This window comes from Miscanthus floridulus, chromosome 19, assembly GCF_019320115.1.
Source record: "Miscanthus floridulus cultivar M001 chromosome 19, ASM1932011v1, whole genome shotgun sequence".
NCBI classification, from domain to species: Eukaryota; Viridiplantae; Streptophyta; class Magnoliopsida; order Poales; family Poaceae; genus Miscanthus; species Miscanthus floridulus.
Window position 1 is genome coordinate 50,999,489 of NC_089598.1, and position 23,366 is coordinate 51,022,854.

At 45.6% G+C, this 23,366-nt stretch overlaps 2 protein-coding genes and 1 pseudogene across 4 annotated transcripts; all 3 read right to left on the reverse strand.

Moving 5' to 3' along the window:
- Positions 1-3,652: 3,652 nt before the first annotated feature.
- Positions 3,653-10,805, reverse strand: LOC136525188 (uncharacterized; annotated as a pseudogene).
- Positions 10,806-14,119: 3,314 nt separating this feature from the next.
- Positions 14,120-16,793, reverse strand: LOC136526021 (chaperone protein dnaJ 16-like). The gene is made up of 6 exons (XM_066518815.1): positions 16,693-16,793; positions 16,501-16,605; positions 15,926-15,976; positions 14,555-14,641; positions 14,367-14,475; positions 14,120-14,286 (listed from the first exon to the last, which is right to left on the reverse strand). The coding sequence occupies exons 2-6, from the start codon at positions 16,546-16,548 to the stop codon at positions 14,120-14,122; spliced, it is 462 nt and encodes a 153-aa protein (XP_066374912.1). The 5' UTR covers positions 16,549-16,605; positions 16,693-16,793.
- Positions 16,699-19,856, reverse strand: LOC136528829 (DNA-directed RNA polymerase 1B, mitochondrial-like). 3 transcript variants are annotated; one of them, XM_066521820.1, is made up of 6 exons: positions 18,888-19,856; positions 17,965-18,177; positions 17,728-17,861; positions 17,049-17,115; positions 16,886-16,952; positions 16,699-16,804 (listed from the first exon to the last, which is right to left on the reverse strand). In XM_066521820.1, exons 1-5 carry the CDS (start codon positions 19,284-19,286, stop codon positions 16,911-16,913), a joined length of 855 nt encoding a protein of 284 aa, XP_066377917.1. In that variant the 5' UTR covers positions 19,287-19,856; the 3' UTR covers positions 16,699-16,804; positions 16,886-16,910. The 3 variants fall into 3 exon arrangements, with proteins under 3 accessions (XP_066377917.1, XP_066377916.1, XP_066377918.1); XM_066521819.1 differs by having other exon boundaries at positions 17,959-18,177; XM_066521821.1 differs by lacking the exons at positions 16,699-16,804; positions 16,886-16,952; positions 17,049-17,115 and adding an exon at positions 17,356-17,514 and having other exon boundaries at positions 17,959-18,177.
- Positions 19,857-23,366: the final 3,510 nt, after the last annotated feature.

Consider the following 23,366-nt stretch of genomic DNA (forward strand, 5'->3'; position numbering starts at 1 on the left):
TGCAGTTGCTAGAACCAAGAATAGGCACTTGTGAGATATCTTGTAGCCAAGATTAGGGTAAATCTTTGAACCTATCTGAGGAATGGTAAAAACAACCTGGAGTTTTGTTTTGCAAAATGCTAAAACTCTCTTGCTAGAAGTTCCTCAATGTGATAAATTCCTACCATAACCAAATACATGCTCATTCATACATGATAAAGCCACCCTAAAAGCTGCTTGTTTGTCTTGAACTTTTTCAAGCCTTGTTGATCTTAGTAGAGAAACTTTTCATGCATTTTGATCAAGATCACATACACCCACATATTTATGCTATTTCTACACTAGGGATACGCAACCACATATGCTTTCCATTCATTATTGCTCTATGAGAATCAAAGTTACCTCTCTAGCTAGCTTACATAAAAATGAGAGGCATGGGCTATAGAAAAAAAAGTTAGAAAGAATGAAAGAGCAAAAAGCTCTAGTGTTCAAGAGAGGGAGAGAGAGAGTGAGTGAGAAAAAGAAAGTAGCCATGCCCTCTCAAAGAAGCTAGAGAAGGAAAACTTCTCAAAGGAGTACCACTTCCACCAAATATGCCACACACATGCACATCTTGATCAATTTGTATGATTTGTTGCTCCTTATGATCCATGTTTGACTTAGACTTAGCAATATATTCAATTCAAGTAAGCTATGCTTTTACCCCCTACCTTGAGCTCCACATAAGCTTTAGGATAGAAATTGAGGCTAAAATTTATGGCCTTGGTGAGGATTTTAAACACCATTGAGTGACTTGAGTGTACCATCTGAGGAACTTAGGCAAGATTTCTTTTCAAATCTGTTGAAAACCTCTAGGAAGTTTGAGCTAAACCAAAGTAGGCAAAAAGTATCTATCTAGCTACACATTCTTGCAATTGCTTGTGTCAAGGTGAAAGCTATAAGTCCCACATTGCTAAGACTTATGGTGAAATTTCTAAGTACTAACATGTTCAACTCAAGAGATAGTATTTGTTTGTATACAAGTCTTTGCAGGGTGTTACATAGTAGCAACTCCTGATCCAACACCTATTCCATGCTAAACCTGCATCTTTGCTGATGACAGCAAAGGGGTAGCTTGGGGGAGCTTGTTGACGATCAATAACACCCATTTTGACCATCAACATTCCACCCAAAAGCATGGCAAAGTGAGGTAAATCATCATCACATGTGAAGAAATTTATTTATAATTCACCTATTTCCACTTGTGCTTGTAGAAATTATTTGTATGTAGGAAATATGGCAAAAAATTGGCCAAAATGGTGACAAACATGGATACATGGAGCAAGTAGATGTGACAGGAGGCCAGGGGCCACTTGGTAGCAGCCGCCCGGCACCACATGGGTGCCGCCCAGCCCCCCAAGTGGCCCTGCCATGTCACTGATCCGTGGGAGCTGCTCTAGAGCCAATCACAAGCTTCCATTCAAGGCGGTTTAATCAACGAACAAGATTTGTTCACGGTGGATCCATGGGCCTATTGTCATAGACTTGGGAGCCTCCACCGACTTACCAACCACCATACCTATCGAATTTCACCATGTGCTTAGCTTCACAACAGGACTTGGAGGAGCCACCAGGCACCCTTCGATGCAAAGACGGTGCATCCAAGGGTCGGCCAGCGCCCCTATGCCACCACTCGGGCCCCCTGTGGCCACCAACCTCCCTGCTGCCTACAAGTACCCCCCATGCCTCTCTACACTATAAATAGAGGGTGTGGAGCTCGGTGGAAAGATGCCCCCATTCATTTCGAAGCTCTCCAAGCTTCTCTTAGCTTTCTAGCTTAGCATTAGCTATAGAGTAGTAGTCTAGTAGTGGAGTAGAGCAAGAGCAGGAGCTTCTCTCAGAGTTCGAAAGAGTCTTCTAGGTCTGGTATAGCACCTTTGTAATTCTTTCATCTAAGCATTTGCTTTATTTCAGTACTTATTTTAATACTTTATTCTAGTATTATTGCTTTGTTTTATTTAAGTACTTAGTCATTAGTGTTCATCATTAGTGATCTTAGTTGCTTATTGTTTGGCATTAGTAGCATATGTTATCTCTTAATTAGTAACTATTGTTTAGTACCTAGTTCCACCAGTCTGGTTAGGGTGCTTTGATCTCATTTCATCAGAGCTCGGATTCAAAGTCATAAGCCTATAGATTAAACGTGGTGCTTAGGCTATAGATTACCTATGGATACGGCTAGGCCTCTAGATAGATTGTGATAGGTGGCTAGTAGTGACAGCCTTGTCCATCCTCTGTATTCCACCACGATAGGTCTAGTTATTAAATCAGTAGGGCTCAGTCATAGACCTTGTCTATTTAACTCTCCTAGTTGGTATGTGGGCTGTGCCCCAAAGTACTATCGCATTTTCTCCTAAGTCATTTGTTTACCTTAGTTACTAGAAAGATAAATCGCTCGCTCTCCCACCTAGCTATCTCTAGTGTAGCTTGTATTTAGTAGTTAGTTTAGGTAGTTCACAGTCACCCTTTACTATCGTTCACCAACCTAGGATCAGCTTAGACCTAGTAACACCTAGCCCAAATATAAATTCTAGCTTTCCGCCTTCCTGTGGGATAAATATAAATTCGACACTCGGTACTCACCGAGCGAAAGTGCTACGTGATAATTCTATGCGCTTGTGGAATCCTCCAATAGTCATTAAGAAATATCAACAAAGACTGAATTACCCAAAAACTAAATATATCTAAGTGCAAATCCTAATCAACAATAAACATCTAACTACAAATCAATGCAAAAAAGGTAGAACAACCTTACCTGCAGGTGATGCGGGGCAGCGGCAGGGGAAGATACAGGTGGCATGGCGTGGCCTAGATGGGACCGGCGGTGGCGGGCCGCCACGCCTTCAAAGGCGCACGTGTGACCTCTAATCTCTCTCTCTCTATATATATATCTCTCTCTTGTGCGTGGAACAAGAGGTGGCGGCGGAGAGAGGGAGAGAGATGCGAGAGAGAGGAGGAGGTGCGAGAAGGAAGACGGGTCATAAATATTTTAGGACCTGTCGGCCATCCACAGTCGATAAAATCGTGTCGGCCGCTGGATGGTCGACATGACTACCGAAAAAAATAAGGCCGATATGGAAAGGGTTCTATGCACCCGTTGAGCCGAGGCGGCGATTGAGGTACCGACAGGACTCAATTGGCCCTCCAACTGTTGACGAGGGTCTTATTGGCTCTTCGGCAGCCGACAGGATACTAAAATTACAATTCATTTTAAACATCCACTAGATTGGCAATTACTCATTAGAAAATATTACTTTTAAAAAAATGGCATGCGGCCAAGCAGTCTATACCGGCGCTGCGGCAAGGCGCGAGCATGCCGTACAACATAGGCGGCGGCCAGCTGGCTCAGCATCACTCAGCACATCACACATGACCAAGGAAAATAGCAGTGGATTGGATCCAAAATAATTAGATCGAGTGGAGGACATGTGCAGGGCTTAGGGTGTGTATCTAGAGGCCCATACACTAGACCCATGAGTAAAATCATGAATGATTTAGTTAGTATTTAGTTGCTTTAAGCTGTGTACAAACTTTTTTGGAAGGGCTGCCAGGAGCAAAATTCTTAATTTAATAGCTCTGCTATAGACCCTATTTACCTGTGGTATGTATATAATCAAGTTTTTGGTAGCATGAGTACATTGCATTTTTAATTCAATTTCGGAGCGCACGCAGCCGCCAATCAACCAGAGTAGTACACTATACAAAGAGGAAGACGTGGTCCAACCTGATGAATCGATCATCGACCACATAGTACATGATGCATGCCAGTGCGTGCACGGTGATGGATCGATCATCTGGAGGTGAGCATGGTGACGGTGCAGGATCCACCGGCTGACGGGAAGGGCAGTGCGCGGCGGCCGTGGCCGTGGTGGTGGCAGCCGATCAGGTAGAGCATCAGGCGCTTCTTGGCCCTCCGGAGCAGCAGCAGGCTTGTCTTCCCCCCACTCGGTCACGGCTGCCACCACCTGCCTCTTCCACTACTTGCTGCAGCCATAGCACTCGTCGTCGTCGGCATGATCCTGCCCTGTTCCCGGCGGCAGCCTCCGCGTGCGCGGGGCTTAGGCCGTCCTTCTTGTCATCGTCCTGCGTGGGCGACCAGTCCCACTGCAGCAGGGTAGCTACGTAGGAACACGCGCCTGGTGCTGTATGTTAGAACTTTAGGCATTTTCATTATCAGTTTAATCCAGAAAAGTAACATCAGCAGGTTCGTGATGGCATATATGTGCATGTGTATATCTCTAATGAACACTACAGCATGCAGTGATAACATACAGATGAACACAATAGCAGCGAGTACAATAATCATAGAGATTAGAGTGTACCCAGCAGAGGGTCCCATGCTGAGGGCATTAGAGGCACCATTCGCACTAGTCGACATAGTGCGTTGCTTGAAGTCGTGGACCACAGTCGGTGCAGGACGACGTTCACAGTGCAGTCCCACGAACGGATCACCAGGATTGAAGACGCCTTGACGTTCTGCAGGCAATCACCGAGAAGAAGATGTACGTGGACGAGCAGTCATGGATCGCTCCCCAAAAACCTAATCGCCGCGCACCCCATGCAAGGTTGTCTGGCGGATGAGAGTTCTGGAGGCACCTGCTCTCCCGCTACTCCGTGCGCGCAAAGGTATGGGACGGAGAAACAAGAAGGCTACGGAAGTATGGTTCTCTCGGGAGTGGTAGCGGAAGTACAGGATCTAGATTGACGGAAGTACAAATATATGGATGGGGAGAAGAGAGGCAGCGGAGAATCCCAGGAGACGGAGATGGAGAGACGGAAGCGGAAGAGACAGTAACTGCCGTAAGCAGTTCGCCTCCACCATCAAGGGGAGTAACTCCCGTTGTTATGTGGATTAAGTGGCAAAAGACTAGTCACGTCCACCCGCCCGCCTGCCTGCCTCGCCTCACCTCGCCACGCCACGCCCACGGCCTCGGACTCGGCCCGGCCCGGCCAGAGGCGGCGACGGCTCGCGCGCGCGCGTGTGGCATGCCATTGTCCTTTTCTCAGCTTCTCAATTTAGATGAATAATTTTCAACCATATAAGCTGAGTCAATGTTCAGTCAAAACCCTGTATGGTATTAAACCATACAACGCTTAATGTTATGCACCATAGAGTTTTATTTGATTCATTAAATATTATATGGGCCAAGCCCATATTATATCCAACAATCCCCACCAAACTCTAGGGTTTGTAACAAAGTAGTCTTAGAACCACATTTCTTTTATATACCAGTGTTTCGATGGAGACTATTAAGTTGAACATCCATCTAGAACAATAGTTTCACTCAGTCACAACTGAACAATGGACTAAGCCTTGAATTGACAGTTTTGTGTGAGGTGAATGTCAGCTAAAGTCCTTAGCTGATACTAGGCAGCAAAAGACATCCCCTCTAGTTGAAGCATATAAGTCATACTTCAGTGCCTTTCATGAGTATTTAGAGATCACCCAAATCTCATAGATTGTGACCAGCAGTCTGACTCATATAGGTGTGTTCCTCAAAAGATATTCTGTAGGACAACATCTTTTCTTTGACAAGCCACTTGGAACACATTAAGGCAAAAGCTAGCCTGCCTTACAGAAAGGAAAGATATGCATAAAAATGAGTCTTACTAAGGATCTTTCCTCACAATTTACTACTAGCTTGTTTTACCGTCCTACTTCACAGGATCTCCGATCATATAGAACAGGTTACCACTATAGTAAATTTCAAGTGGGTCTCAAACCCATCTCTCTCGATGCACTTTCTATCACATTATGTGATAGACCCTTAGTGAACTGATTTGCCATATTGTTAGATGTGTGGATATAGTCCAACGCTATTACTCTAGAGTTTCTCAATTTTCTGACAGATTTTAGTCGTGTCTTAACATGCCTTGTGGACTTCATGTTATCCTTGGAACTGTTAACCTTTGTAATCACAGTATGGTTATCACAGTTCATAGAAATAACCAGTATGGGTTTTTCAACAACCGGTAAATCCATAAGGAGATCACGAAGCCACTCAGCCTCAGATCCAGCAGTGTCTAATGCTGTGAGTTCTGCTTCCATTGTAGACTTCGTTAAGATAGTCTGCTTGCAAGACTTCCAGGAAACAGCACCACCTCCAAGCAAAAACACATATCCACTTGTGGCATAAAGCTCATCAGCATTAGAAATCCAGTTGGCATCACAATAGCCTTCCAGCACTTTCGGATGTCCGGTATAACAAATACCATAGCTCATGGTCCCTTTTAGGTAGCGCATTACTCTCTCAAGAGCACGCTAGTGATCATCTCCCGGGTTTGACACAAACCGGCTCAGCTTGCACACAGCAAATGAGATGTCAGGCCTTGTTGCACTAGCAAGATACATGAGCGAATCAATGATCTGGGAATATCTCAACTGATCTCTTGCTATTCTCTGATTTTTCCTCAATAGCACGCTAGGGTCATAAGGTGTAGGAGCGGGTGCATAGTCACTAAACCCAAAGCGACTCAGTACCTTTTCCACATAGTGGGTTTGTAATAGAGTTACCCCACCATCACCTTCTCTTAGAAGCTTGATATTAAGAATAACATCAACCTCTCCCAAATCTTTCATCTCAAAATTTTTAGATAGAAATTCCTTCACCTCCTCGATCACTTTGAGGCTAGATCCAAAGATCAGTATGTCATCAACATATAAGCACAAAATGACTCCTTCACCCCCACCATACCGATAGTACAAACATTTATCAGCTTCATTCACAACAAAGCCAGCAGATGTTAAAGTTCTATCGAACTTCTCATGCCATTGCTTAGGAGCTTGTTTTAGGCCGTATAATGACTTTAATAATTTACACACCTTGTCTTCTTGACCATTTGCTACAAACCCATCAGGCTGATCCATATAGATCTCCTCCTCCAACTCTCCATTTAGGAAAGTTGTCTTAACATCCATTTGATGAACGATAAGATCATAAGAGGCTGCCAGGGAAAGCAAAACTTGAATTGTGGTCAATCGGGCAATCGGTGAATAAGTATCAAAGAAATCCTCACCTTCCTTGTGAGTATAACCCTTGGCCTACAAGCCTTGCCTTGTACCTCTCAATAGTACCATCAGGCCTAAGTTTTTCTTGAACACCCATTTGCAACCTATAGGCTTGCACCCATAGGGACGATCAACTATTTCCCAAGTTCCATTAGACATAATAGAATCCATCTCACTCCGTACTGCTTCCTTCCATAAGTCAGCATTAGGAGAGGAATATGCCTCTTCAATGGTCAGTTGGTGTGTCATCCATAAGGTACACAATATAGTCATCACCAAAAGACTTTACAGTCCTCTGTCTCTTGCTTTTCCTAGTGACTATAGTGTCATCCTCCTCAGGATTTTGCACATAGGGTTCCTCAATTTGTTCTATCGGAGTAAAATTTTCATGCTCATGGAGAATTATAAATTCATGACCAGTTGTGCTAGGTGCATTTTTTATGGGAAACTCATTCTCAAAAAATAGTAGCAGTCTCTAGATTCCATGATTGTATCAATAGCCATCTCAGGAACACTAGAGTTCTATAACCCACGCCGTGAATTGCATAACCAAGAAAGACACCATCAACAGTCTTTGGTCCAAGCTTTCGCTTTTTGTTTATTGGCACATTCACCTTTACCAAATAACCCCAAGTTCGCAGGTAAGAGAGATTTAATCTCTTCTTCTCCCATTCCTCGAATGGTGTGATTTCTTTAGTTCTTTGTGGGCACTCTATTCAGGACATGACACGCTGTCAATATAGCCTCACCCCACCATTCCTTAGATAGTCCTACAGTCTCCAACATGGCATTAACCAAATCAGTTAGAGTGTGGTTCTTTCTCTCTAGCAATCCCATTGGACTGTGGTGAGTATGGTGGCGTCCTCTCATGAATAATTCCATGCACCGCGCAAAACTCAGAAAAATCATTTGAGAAATATTCTCCCCCACGATCGGACCGTAAACACTTGATTTTCTTCTCAAGTTGATTTTCTACCTCAGCTTTACAGACTTTAAAATAATGCAACGCTTCATCTTTTGTTTTTAATAAATACACGTAGCAAAATCTAGTGCAATCATCTATAAATGTCATGAAGTATCATCTACCGCCTTTAATCAATTCGCCATTCATTTCGTATAAATCAGAATGAACTAGTTCTAATGGTGCCAAGTTCCTCGCCTCAGCAGCCTTGTGAGGCTTGCGTGGTTGCTTCGATTGCACACACACCTGTCACTTAGAATCTTTGACTAAGTTAAATTTCGGGATTAAATTCAGATTTGCATGCCGCGTGAGACAGCCAAAATTAATGTGACAAAGTCATGAATGCCATATATTCGACTCATCCGAAACATTAACATTGTTCACCACTTTATTATACACATCATCAAGCAAAGATAAGCGGAACAAGCCTCCGCAATCATAACCTTTTCCAACAAATGTTCCATGTCTTGACACAACACATTTATTGGACTCAAGCACAATTTTAAAGCCATCGCAACACATCTGAGAAGCGCTAACAAGATTCTTCTTGATGGAGGGGACATGCTGCACGTTCTTTAATAGCACTGTCTTTCCCGAAGTAAACTTCAGAACGACCATACCTAGCACCAAGAACATGTGCATGCGAACCGTTTCCCATTAGCAAGGCTACACTCCTGCCGGCCTAATAGGAAATAAACAAAGAAACATCAGCACACACATGAATATTAGTACCACTGTCCATCCACCACTCAGGTGAAAGACAACATGAAAGAACAAAAGGTAAAGAATTACCATACACTAGATGTTCCTCCTTCAGTCTCGCTAATTACCATGTTTGCGGATTTCTTTTCTTGCTTATATTTGCGGTCTAGGGCACGCACTTGCCCAATGCTCATCACTCCCGCAAACAAAGCATCCTCCACCTTTCTTGTTGTTTTTCTTCTTAAACTGTGCAGTCCTGCTTAGGCTTTGCATTGTTGTTCTCTTGCATGTTCTTCTTTTTATTACAAGATGCAAATGAGTTTTTCTTCTGCACTATATTGGCGGTGGAAGACTCAACTCCTTTTCCACGATTGTCTTTTGCTCTCGCCCTCTCCTCAACATCAAGAGATCCAATAAGCTCAGCCATGCTAAACTTTTGTCTCTTGTGTTTTAGAGAAGTAGCAAAATCCCTCCAAGAAGGTGGCAGCTTAGCGATTATACCGCCGGCCACAAACTTGTCGGGCAACAAACATGGGAAATGTTCTAGTTCCTTCGCTAGCGCCTGTATCTCATGAGCCTATTCGACCACAGAATAGTTTTCAACCATTTTGTAGTCATACAGCTACTCCATAAGGTACAGCTCACTGTCAGCATCAGAAACCCCAAACTTTGCCTCAAGAGCATCCCATAACTCTTTGCCTGATGTGCAAGATATGTAGTTTTTCTCATACTTGGGATGAAGTGCACTAATCACGCCGCCTCGAAACTAGGTTATCGGCAGCCAAGAACTTTCGCTCCTCCTCAGAAGTAAACTATTTAGGCTTCCCCTGTGCGGCGTGATAGCAGTTCATTGCAGTCAACCACAACACCATCTTGGCACGCCATATCATGAAATTCTTGCCATCAAAATATTTGTCTTCAAAGCAACAACAAAACCACTGACAGAAAATTACCTATTATTAGGTTTTTGGATTGTTAGAAATTTAGGCATTTTCATTATTAGTTTAAATCAGAAAAGTAACATCAGTAGGTTCGTGACGGCATATATGTGCATATGTATATCTCTAATGAACACTACAGCATGCAGTGATAACATACAGATGAACACAGTAGCAGCAAGTACAGTAATCACATAGATTAGAGTGTACCCAGTGGAGGGTCCCATGCCGAGGGCATCGAAGGCTCCATTCGCACTAGTCGACATAGTGCGTTGCTTGAAGTCATGGACCACAGTCGGTGCAGGACGACGTTCGCAGTGCAGTCCTACGAACGGATCACCAGGAAGAAGACGCCTTGATGTTCCGTAGGCAATCACCGAGAAGAAGATGTACGTGGACGAGCAGTCGCGGATCGCTCCCCAAAAACCTAATCGTCACGCACCCCATGCAAGGTTCTCTGGCGGACGAGGGTTCCGGAGGCACCTGCTCTCCCGCTACTCCGTGCGCACAGAGGTACGGGATGGGGAAACCAGAAGGATGCGGAAGTATGGTTCTCTCGGGAGTGGTAGCGGAAGTACGGGATCTGGACTGACGGAAGTACAGATATATGGACGGGGAGAAGAGAGGGCGGAGAATCCCAGGAGATGGAAGCGAAAGAGACAGTAACTGCCGTAATCAGTTTGCCTCCACCATCAAGGGGAGTAACTCCTGTTGTTATGTGGATTAAGTGGCAAAAGATTGGCCACGCCCGTCCGCCTCGCCACGCGGCCACGGCCACGGCCACGGTCCGGCGGCGGCGGGCGCATGCGCGCGTGTGGCACGCCATTGTCCTTTTCTCAGCTTCTCAATTTAGATGAATAATTTCCAACCATATAAGCTGAGTCAACGTTCAGTCAAAACCCCGTATGGTATTAAACCATACAACGCTTAATGTTACGCACCATAGAGTTTTATTTGAATCATTAAATATTATATGGGCTAAGCCCATATTATATTCAACACTGTAGTCGTCAGCTTCATCGCCTCGCCCTCCTCCTTGGATATCCTCCGGTCCATCTAGTCCCGCCGTCGACGATCGCCGATGGTTGCGATGGGAGATGATGGTAGCCTGCTGGTGGGTACGGTGTGCCGATGTAGGCTGCCTGAGTCGCCAACGCCATAAGGTCAGGTGTATATATGGGCTTGGGGGAACGAGCGCTAGCTCGTTTGGTCGAGCGCTCCAGGTGAGAGCGACGCCACCCAGGCTCGAACCCGGCGCCCACCTCCTTTCTTACGAGTATCCGGGAGACTGCCCCTGTGTTTTCAATATATATATATATATGGGCTTGGAAACACCAGACCAGATATGGCCTCGTCACCTTCTGGTTCCTCTTTCTTCTAGAAGAAGAAGGAAAAACAAAAGATTTCTTCTTTGTGTGATGGCCATGGCACAGAGATGTTTTGCATTGGTCTGCAAGAGAAGGATTTGCTTTACCAGTAAGCTGATGGCTACTCGTAGCGCATTATTTAGTTGCTTGAACATGCGACCGTCCAAGGTAACTTTCAATCTCGTGCCCTCATGTTCACTAGCCACTGCTGCCCGCTGCTTCACTGCGGGTGATGTGCTTGGTATAGGAAAAATTCTGAAGAAATATGGCTCGTATGTCTAATATGTTTTCTCATCGTGTTGGTACGGAAGGTTGGTCTCAATATTGTAAATGAACATAGAAGTTGGTTGTCATTACATTGTGTCTATTCTAGGCCAACAAATCAATGACATGTTAGTGGAAAGAAGTATTTGATGGAGTTGGGCTCAAGCAACTAACACACTTAGATTTAAAGCACAATATTGGGTAGGATTACATTATAGGTGGAAATAGCAAAAACTACTAGCACAAGTACTTCTCCTAACGTGAGAGTTTACAAAAAGTGAATTAGGATCCACTCCCCATAGGCGAAACTACAACATGCATCCAACAACTACGGCCAACAACAACGGCAAGAGTACAATACAGGAGGACAGCGACGAAAAGCACTACTACTACGGGTACAACATCCCAAGGCAACTAATCTACCTTGGAACCACTGCATCTTTATTCCTATGCTCGGCAGATTCTTCTACCGCCCTGGCTATGGATCTGCATCTTCTCGTGGCAATGGCTGAGTGAGAGGAACCAAGAGTTCTACTTCTAACACTTCCGAAGGTGGAGGTGCTGGCGGTTCTGCATCATCGGTTCTCCTTCTTTCAGGTGGGTGGATAGGGATCCCCTCTAAGATCGGGGCATCCTGCCTTTCATCAACCAGCGTCATCCGCTTGGCCCTAGTGAATAGATAGGCCTCACCCAGCTGATGAACATGTCGATCTTCGGCCTCCTTCAGAGCTTCTGACATGGCAGTCTCTCGGCTCTCAGCAGCTGCAGCACTGGCATGCGCTTCGGCGAGCTGCACCTGGAGCATCCGAGTGAAGATCTCGGCTTCTTCGGCGCGCCTGGAGGCACGCCCTCAGCTCCAAGGCTTGCCGGTCGTACTGCTCATCTAGAGCAAGCAGGTATGTGGTCAAGTGCACCATGGTAGGACTATCTTCTTGTGCACATCCCGCCCTTGTAAAGCCTCCATGCGAGCCCTCCATGCCCGCCGATTCCTATGTAAGGGTGGAAAGAACCTCATGGGGGTACGGGCAATGGGCTCTTCATAGAGCTGGCAAATGTACCGCAAGGCTTTGCGGGCCACAACCTGGTAGGTGTCGGTGAAGCTAAACCTGGTTGTGGTCACACTCCAGGCTTCGGTGATGTCGGGGAACTCTTCACTCTTCCCAATGTAGACGGTAACCTCACACCGATCGGTGCCATGCTTCTCATACTCACGACCCTCATACTCAGGATGATCTTTGACTCTGAGCTTTTGTAGAGTGGCATGCAGGATTCTAGGAAAACCCTCAACGTTCAGGTAGTAACTACTAACCCAGGCTCCTGCCATTTCTGGCGGTGGCTACAAAGAAGGGCTGAGCAAAAAGCTTGTTCAAAGGGAAAACCTAAGCGAGCTAAAGTGCGCCGAGTGGTGGTACCAATCGCTAAGCCAGGCTCTGCTTATAAAGGCGGAGCGGTCTGTGGTCCTAGCGCGGTTCACTAGGGTTTCTACGCGGGATCACTACGAACGAATCGACCAAATCCCGCACATTCGAGGCGAGCGACGTGCAGTGCCATTTCTGAGTAGTACGACTGCAGGGCAAGGGTCCGACAAGAGCGTAGAAAAAGGGTATGAGGAGACGTGGGTCACTACTGACGTGACTCACGGGCGAGCGTGGAGCACAAAGCCACAGTGTAGACCTAACTCTGTAACAAGAACGAGTAGGCCATGCACACTACGACACGCGTGACACCTGTGGATGGCGTATCTGCCAGCAATACGGCACAATAATGCACAAACAGGATATGCATGAATGCACGTCCTATGCGTTCGAGGTGAGCGATGTCCGAGGCCATTAATGACTAATACGGCTGCAAGCCAAGGTTCCGACAAGAGGCTAAAAAAGAGTGCGGGCAAGCATGGATGCAGATGCAATTTTGGTAGCTGTAGTAATAGCGACCAACCCCAACCACCGACCATCTCGGGAGCAACGTGCACACAACCCAAGCCGTGTCTTAGATGCATGGATGCATGTGTAAGTACAAATGGTCCTGCATGGTCGGTGAATCATTTTTATCTGATGGTAAGGAGGAGAGGCATTAAATGTGTCCACCTGCCCGACTTGTTTTTATCTGATGGTAACATGAAGGGGAGGAACCAAATGTGTCCACCTGCTGTCGACCCACCCTGCGTAGGTGAAGATGTCCAGTGCTTTCAAACTTACTTAGTAAATTTCTGGATACCTTAGGGTCACAAACTTACTTAGTAAACTCTCTTAATCAATGTGGCATGTATGGAGCTAATTTCGGATCAGGTAATCTGTAACTTATGAATTACTTTGATATTCATAAGGAGCTAAACCAACCAGTTAGACTCTTATGTTCAGTAGGGTCACAAAAAATATTGAATTCATTATTGGATCATACACTCGGGTCATAGGTTAGCTATTTTCTCCACTTCTGATTGTGAACACATGGAATTTATAAATCTCTGATCTGAGGGCAGCGTGTGCAGTCACTCTACTATTTATAAAAAATTCACCTTATTAGGCATTTTTTAACAGACAAGAAAAGAGATTACCCAGACCTTTGCTAATGGAGCTCAAGTTCTAGCGATTATATAACCTAATAAAAAGGGATTAAAAGAATCAAGCCTAAATCAGCTAGATATAATACCGAAGGTATATAAAAAGGATGGAGTGCCAAATTTGCAACAAATATGATAAAGATGCAATATCAAATTAGTCACACAAACCTGTGCAACCTAATAAGTTGGATCACCACATGCCATGAAAATATCTACCAAAAGGCTCCTAAATTTGTAGCATGTTCAACATCCTGGTACTACCATACAGCGTAGATGGAGAACCTGTATAAATAAAATATGTCAAAGAGAACTACATAACTCCCGATACTCAGACTCAAATTTAGACAGCTCAGATCGTTTTGCAATTAGCTTTGTCTCCACACTTCGTAGCTTCTCCTTTTGATCAGAGAAGGGTTCAGCACATACAACCTCAATAGTATAGCTCGCACTTCTGAAGAAATTGTCACCTGAAAAATGATTGATTTTTTCAGCATACTGTAAAATAGTCACAGATGCCTAGATATGGTACAACAGAAAATGATATTACCATATACAACAAAATAATGGGTTCCTGCTTTCAGTTCATTTACTTCACAAGTTTGAAAGCCATCCAATCTTTTAAAGAAAGCACTATCAGGATCCTTCGCAGCAACAACCTAGTAGTAATAGGAGCTTGTAAAAATAAACACACAGAAAAACAAAAGGAGGCAAAAAGGCATTAATTTGTATACTCACTGAATTATTTTGTTCAAATCGATACACAGGAAAGCCTAGAAAGAACATCCCCGCAGAAGTAACTTTTCCAGTTTTTGCACTATCTTCCTGCATTAGGCTAATAGACATTAGCTGAAATCATGCTCAGACAACATGGTAAGCTCACAAAATCCCCTTCTGGATAGAAGAACATTGTCAAGCAGCAGACTTTAATACAAACAAGGCAATAACTTCAGAAATAAGTTAGTAACTATGATGCTCTTTCTAAATGATGCGTCTGTTTTATTCTCTTGCGATGCCCTATGTGCATCCATGACATACTATCTGTATAGTTTTTGTGTTCCCTTTACCAAAAATGGCTCAACTGAGTTACTTAGGTTGGCTCCCTAGACATGATATCTGAATCAATACTGCACTACATTAATCCAAGTGCAGTAGATTGATATGTTTCCTACCTCACCTACACTCTCCCTAAATACATAGGCAACTGAGTGATCTCTCTCAATAAGAACCGACTTTAATACCAAGGGGAAGTAACATCCTCTCACAGCATCAAGAATTGATGGGCCAGATATTACTGTCTTTTCCTTTGTGACAGCATCTCACAACAGCTCAGGGTGTGCTCACAATCAGATTCCTTAAGCTAATTACTCAACTGTTCATTTTGGAGAGTAGTGGTGTGGTAGCAGCCATTTGTCCATTTCAGTATCTGGTAAATTTATAGTTAAAAGCTTCTAGATGGATAACAGAACATTTAATAATGAAGTCAAGGTACACACAGTTCATCCCTGGGAGAGTGGGACTGTGGGAGACTATGTAGATAGCACGTACCCTTGAAACCCTTGGTAATATTTCTGGACCAATAAAGGCTACTGGATGGATTGTACATAATGCTAAGGAACATATTCAGATTTAATATACCACAGAAATATTTCCGACAGGTCATCCAATTGAACACTGATCTTGTGAGATTGAGATAAAAAACACAAAATTAACTTATAATGTCTGGGTGAAATTGCCCAGCCAACGATATTAGTACATTACAAAACTGTCAAAAATCATGCTGAGGGGACTTGCTTCAGCCACAATACCACATTAGCTATATTTTAGAATGAACAGATGCCAAACACATCTACAGTGATAAACAAAGCATTATTGGTACTAACATACTATAGTTATGGCAGTCAGTGCGCTGTAGCTACTTGGCTGTGCCCTCAAGGTTGCCATGCCAAATCAACAAGATCTAAACTTGGTACGAAAATATTTGTTTTCACATGTTTGGCGTCATATGCTTGGCAGAATGGCAGGTGATAAGCCAGTAACCAATAGAACTTTGTCTTCTTTTTTCATCTGTACTAACAAAAAAGATAAGCTAGCTACACACATGCACACCTGTAAAGCAAGGCTTAATCCACCATTGTCCTCAAGCTCAAAATACAACAGCTGAAAAGAGAAGTGTCAACAAACTTGTTTTGCTGCAATTACATAGTACATCAAGTATTTGGTTTATTTAAACGTTCTACGCTGCGATAATATCAACAACTAAAGAGAATCAGCTGATCATCTAGCGACTATCGTAATTTAATAACAATGGAAGTGAAATAATATTTTCCACTAAAAAGGTAGACTTATATTAAGTAAAGGGGGCAAACCCAGTGCCGGAGGCTGCCACATGAGTGGGGTCTAGGGAAGGGAAAAACTGAGGCAAGCCTTCCCCACGCAAAATCTGCGGAGAGGCTGAATAAGAACAAAATAGGTTGCTTATGGAACACTACAATTAAAAAGATGACGATGCTTATCAGTTAACTGACATAATCAAGTTACATGGTCAGTTCTGTATAAAAAAAAGGACCACATTTATTAGTGGAATGTGACATTTAGAATTGAAACACAATAACTGATGTAACATAGGCGTTATATGGTCAAACGATCATAGAAGATGGATGAATAGCACGTTGGCAACAAACCTTAAATTTACTTTTAGAAGTTGAATGAACTATGCAAACTAAGCCCATTTTGGCTTCTTTATCTGTTATGTCCACAGAATAAAAGTGAGCTGACTGCTTTTCTACCTGCCAACATGTGTAAAAATACCAAAGCTTACTCACTGGTGTTAAAAAAAGTGAACAGATAAAGAACAAAAAGGAGCAGTTGCCAACCTTCCTACATAGAGATTTGCCCAGCTGAAGCTGAGAAATCTCTACTGATCCATTCAATGCCTCCTCTAAAACTGTTGCTGAGACAGTGGTCTTGATTGGTACACCTAGTTTGCTGCACAAATATATTGCATTACATAATGAGGCAAATAATATCGAGTAAAGAAGAATAGCAGATATATCATCTTTAAGTTACCTAAACAGGGCAGCAAACACTGTATTTACAGTATTGAGACTTGATAGGTCCAGCTCCAGTTCCTTGCCTGTTCAAGAGAACATGCCCAGGTAACCAAGGAATGCAAAATTAGGAGAAAAGCATTCCAGTATAAATCAAGATTTGTGTAAGAGGGTCAACTAACTGTTCTATCCAAGCCTTGCTGGACCAGTGGATCACACTTGATCATACCATATCTGCGACTATTCTTCCTGTTAAATTAAAAATAGATGATCATATAGGTTAGGCAAAATAACAAACTACATTTAGGGGAAAAAATATTAAGCTAGTTATCTTTACAACCTAGCTGGCTATATATTTGTCAGTACAGCTATGAAATCACATGCGAAGTAGTTCAAATTAGCATATCACCAGCATTTAGCTGCAGGATGTCCTAATGTATAATGATCTTTAATTGCCTTTCAGCACATGTATGCTATGTATATAGTTTCTAAAAAGTGACAAAATATTTTAATAAATAGTCAGTACAGCTCTGAAATTGCATGGGAAGTAGTTCAAATTAGCATATCGCCAGCATTTAGCTGCAGGATGTCCTAATGTATAATGATCTTTAATTGCCTTTCAGCACATGTATGCTATGTATATAGTTTCTAAAAAGTGACAAAACAGTTTAATAAATAGCACATGGAAGTATACATGCAATTAAATAAACCTTCAGCTTTTCCCTATAGTTGTCTAATCAAAGCGTTTCCCAGCTAATAAAACCTGGGAGTTAATCAAACGGCAGAAATTTTTTAGATAACCTATGGATGGACCATCAAGAATCAATTTTGTAGTAAAGGAAGGAAAGGTAACACTATTACTGTTGTTCTTTTGCCATTGTTCTCATTTCGTGTCTGAAAGCAGGACGGATGTCAGGCAGACCATCTGATGACTGGCTTGCAGGTGGTTGTATATGTGCTGTTTCCATAAAGAGCTCAATCAAACGACTACCGACCTGTAGAACAGCAAAGGTTAATCGGAAATGTCAAAAGTCGAAATAGGCGTTGGGCGGAAAACAACACAAAGTCAAATATCTAACATAAGATTCAGACTTTTGCCTGAGCATCTTGACCCCATGGCCTGGAATTATCTTGATTCTTCACTATCTTCCTTACTTGCCGTAACTTTTGCTTTTTCATTAGGTCAGTGACTTTCTTTCTTAGACGTTGTTGTTCTTTGGCAATGTCTGTGTCACCAGCAGCAGCTTCTTCCTTTTCCATTTCTTTGTTGCTTTTTTTCCTTGTCTTCTCCAGAAATCTGTTTATTCGAACCTAGTGAAAGATGAAACAACCAATATGCCATGGTTTATTAGCATCTGATACCATGACACAAAATATTGTCACTGAAATGGGTTATGCGTTAAAGAGTTGACACCAAACTATAAATTTATTCAAACCAAATAAAATGTAATAACAAGGTAAAAAATATGAGAAATACATAATATTTATGGCACCTTCAAAGACATAGGGCACTGGTTAGAAATTCATACTTAGACGACTGAGTTCAGACAGAGAACATGAAATTAATAAAATTGCTACAAAATTAACAGGTTGGGTTCAAACAGAGAATATGAAATTGCCAGATTACCAAGCGCACCATTGAATTACTGCCGTACCAATATAAAAATAATAGCTCCTACCCTTAAATTACTCCAAGAAGTTAAGGCTTGTCTGTCAATTATGATTGACAAAGTTCATCTATGGCAGATATAAACATTCTTTGACTAAAATAATATTACTCTTTTTTTTTTTTTTTGCTTTGCAATGATGCCTAACCATAGATTACTTCCATGATGAAAGAAAAATAGTTCACTGAGAGACGAACAGATATCTTATTAGCTCCCCGTTTAGAGTTATTTGGTCTACAAATTCGTTATATTAACCTCCACCGATGTTCATGGACTTCACATTACTAACAAGTAACAACAAGAAGCGTCAATTCCCCGAGTCAAGAAGCACCCTCCAAGCAACAATTCACACACCTCGTGCTCAATGGCCTCGCCAATCTGGCACGCGGCCTGGATGACTCGAACACTGCCGTCCCCACTACCCGTCATGAGCAACCCCATGTGCTTGTGCATGGTGATGACAGCCATCATGTCCGCAGGGAGCATGTTGAAAAAGGGGCCGTGCGAGGCCCGGGACCCGGGGTCTGCCACAAGCTCTTGCTCAGCGGCGATCTGGTCCCGCAGCGGCTCGATCCAACCAAGAAAGAGCGACTTGATGTAGGGCAGGTTGGGGGCGAGCTTCTGCTCGCACATGTCCGCGAGAAGCTCACGGTACTCCTTGGCGGCCTGCTCCCACGCCTCCGTCTCGACGCGGATCTGCCGCCGGCGAAGGGAGGTGTACCTGTGGTACGTCATCCCGTGCTCCGCCGCCATCACTTCCACATGCCGCCCGCGCCCACTTCTCCTATGCCGGCCACGGTGCTTCTGCACGGGTGCCTGCCGCTCCTCTACCGCCGACTGAGGTTGAGGCAGATTCTGACTCGGCTGCGCCCGGACGACGTGGCGCAGGGGGCAACCGTGCTGAGGGCCGTCGCTCTAGGGGCCACCCACGGCGGTGCGCCGCCCGCGCAGGGGCCTGACGTGGCCGGCTCGCCCGTCGCCGCTCCGGAGCCGCCAGCGTCGGGGGAGGAGAAAAAGAGGACGCCCGCCGCCGCTCCGGGGGCGGCCCGCGTCGGGGTAGGAGAGGAAGAGGGTGAGGTACCGCCAGATCCAGGCGCCGAGTTTCGTCGCCGCCGACGACGACGGAGAGGAAGAGGCAGGTAGGGTTTCGTCGACCACACGCGGACCGGCGGGACGAGGCAGCGCCGGGGGAAAGCAAGGGCTCGGACGCGGCCGCGGACACCGGCGTTGGACGGCGCACCATGGCGCCGTGCCGGGGGACGCCGCTGCGCCGCACACAGGGTGCGGGGAGCCTCGGCGGTGGCGACGGGGAGCGAGGGAGAGAGCGAGAGCGAGAGCGCGGAGAGGAGAGAGAGCGCACGGAGAGGAGAGAGAGGAGGGGAGGAACGGAGATGGGGATGGGGATGGGATGAGAACCAGAAATGAGGACATGGTGCACACAAATCGACAAGGGATGCATGCATGTAAAGCGAGGACGGCTCCAGCAGTATGCATGTACGCATTAGGCATCGGCCATGCTTGTCAACTGCTACTGCCTCACCTAGCCGGTTGAAACGTATTTTATATGAGCCGTGGAATTTTAATCTAATGTTTAGAAGACCATCGATTTGACGTGCCTTCATATCTTTAATGTGCCAAACCGGATGCTCACAGCCAGTGTTATCCTAAACGCTAAACGGTAAACAGTCGGTCACCTACCGTTTAGCCTATTATTCGGGCAAAACGGGTGTTTAAACGGGAAAAACGGCCGTTTAAACGGTGAAAACAACCGATTAAACGGAAACGGTGTACCACCGTGTAGCGTTTAAACGGTGTGTAAACGGGCTAAACGGCCGTTTAGGCGAACAGTGCTCACAGCTGATATATGACAGAAACATTGACCGACTAGTAGTAAGCTCCACGTCGGCCATGCTTGCCACTTGTCAGCTACAGAAACAACTGTTCTTCCGTGGCCATGCCGGACTAAAACAAGTGCAGGTCCAAGTAGGAGGAGGTTTAATCTCCGGACAACAGTGTGCGTCGCTTTCACGAATATATTTCTTTCCGCCAACTTAACGAATGCTACCCGGCCTGCAGAAAAAGAAGACAAAAGACGGTAATAATGGATGGATGCTAGGTCATGCATGGATGGGCATTTAGGGCATGTTTGGTTTGTACCCTGGGCAAGTTGCCTGGACATTTCAGTTGCCTGGGACCTGCCTGTTACGGTTGACAAAATTGCTTGGTCAGACATACTCTGATTTCATAGCTTTGTTTGGTTAAAGCCCTAATATCTTGCCTGTGTGAATGAAAGAGCAGGCAGCGTTTGGTTCAGCAAGTTCCTGTGTTTAAATAAATATTGAGTCCGTCACATCTTTCTTGATCCTCGAGCCTTGAGCCTTGAGCAGAGGAAAGAGATTAGTACATTTATTATATGTCCAGGCAGATTGACTGAGAAGCCAGGCGACCGATTTCTATCGCCTGGTGGCAGGCAAGTGACACAGACAAGTGCTTCCCAGGCAAATATCTCAGGGTTCCAACCAAATACATTCCAAGCAGGCTAGAGGCAATGTTGCAGGCCAGGCATTTTAGCCCAGGGCTTCATCCAAATATGCCCTTAGTGTTTTCTAGTATCTCCTTTTTGAGGCTTTTACCTGTGTACCCTTAAAAAAGATGCCACACTTCTGCATATCCCTCAAAAGTTGGTCGTCACCTATATGCCCTCGTTCGAACTTTTCTTTTCCCTCACGCCATTCCGTCGGCACTCTGTTAGGTGTTGACCGTTTGGCGGCTCTGACATGTGGGACCGGACTAGAAAAATACCATCCTTGCCCCTGGATCATTGCAATGAGCGCTGGAGGAGCCATATTTTCAAGCCTGTCGGTCCTTTGATTGAACGTGCGCTGGAGGGGCCATTGCAATGAGGCTACTGGAGGGGACATGTGGGACAGGCGCTGGATCATTGCCCGATGCACGTACACATATTTTCAAGAAATGAACTGCAGGGGCCATGCATGCACGTACACGTACTACTGAGCACAGTACTTTGATTGAACGTACTACTGTTGTTTATTAACCTGTATACTGTTGGTGCACTGGTACGGTGTATGCTTTTTTTTTTGCGAGGTCGATTCGTCTGCTTACATGTTCAATTAATTTCGACAGTGCAAAGTGCCGGTTCTCTGAGGAGGAAACCACGAGCGCGGCTCGCGCCATGTCGCCGGACAGCGCGCCCCGGGGCCAGACGGCGTCGGTCCAGGATTCTATGCCGCCGCATGGACGACCACCAAACCGGCGATCATGCGCTTCCTGCGGGCGTTCCACGACGAACAGATCGACCTACAACGCATCAACAAAGCACTCATCGTCCTGATTCCCAGGACAGAAGCAGCAGCCACGCCGTCGGCCTTCAGACCCGTCTCACTGCAAAACTGCCCAGTTAAAATCCTAACCAAGCTGCTAACGTCAAGACCACAGCAACAAATCTCCACTTCTCCAGCCTGATCGATGTAGATCAGACCGGGTTTATCAGAGGTCGTTCCATCTCTGAGAACTTTGTTCTGGCTACCGAGCTGGTGCAGTGCTGCCACAGACGCCGTGCACCTACGTTGGTGATCAAGCTGGACTTCGCAAAGGCTTTAGAGTTTGACTCGGTTAATTGGGAGAGCCTACTGAAGATTTTGGAGTCCATGGGCTTCCCGGCAAAATGGCAAAGATGGATGAAAATGCTCCTTTCAACCTCCAAGTCGGCGGTGCTCGTCAATGGAGTTCCAGGTCCATGGATACAGTGCAAGAGGGGCCTCCGCCAGGGCGACGCTCTGTCCCCGTACTTGTTCCTTCTGGTGGCCGATGTCCTGCAACAGCTCATCAAGTCCGATGGCTTAGTCCTTCACCCGTTGAGCGACAGTGCGTGCCCGGTGCTTCAGTATGCCGACGACACCATCATCCTTATCAGAGCGGAGGCCAATGGTGTTGCCAGGCTCAGGAGCATTTTGGACATGTTCTCAGCGGCGACTGGACTCAAGATCAACTATGACAAGAGCACCATCACCCCGATGCACTTGCCGGAGGGTGCCCTGGAGGAGTTCTTAGGTGTCCTCAGCTGCAAAGTCGGCAGTTTCCCCCAGATTTACCTGGGATTGCCGCTGTCCAACGTCAAACTGCCGCTGTCGGCGTTCGCGCCGCTCATCGCCAGGATCGACAGGTACCTAGCGACATGGCAAGCATTGCTGCTCGCCACGGCGGGCAGGGTGGTGCTCGTCAACACCGTCCTCACTGGAGTTCGAACTTATGCCATGGGCGCTATGCTACTGCCCCCTGGAGTGCTTGCGGCCATCGATGCACGACGTCGCGCGTTCCTGTGGACGGGGTCAGACCACACCTCGGGAGCGAAATGTTTGGTGGCTAGGGAGAACGTCTGTCGAGCGAAGGAAGACGGTGGGCTGGGGGTCAAGCGCCTCGACACCCAAAACGCCTGCCTCCTACTCAAACTAATCCATCGGCTACACCACCCGCACGGCTCGTCTTGGGCTATGTGGGCGCGTGAAGGACTGGACCTCTCCGGAGACTTGGATGGCACACACTGGGCGGCCATACGCAACCTACTACCAGCACATCACGACTGTCTCGGTCGGGAACGGGGCTGCAACATCCTTCTGGCACGACATCTGGCTCATGGACGAGCCGTTAGCAGTGAAGTTGCCGGCGCTCTTAAGCCACTTCAACGCCCAAGTCGCCTCCGTGCGCGACGTCGTCGACGGAGGCCTGCACAACTTGCTGCAACGGCGTCTATCCAACCAGGCCACCCATGAACTCCAACTGCTCGACACTGCTGCTGGAAGTGGCCCTCGACGG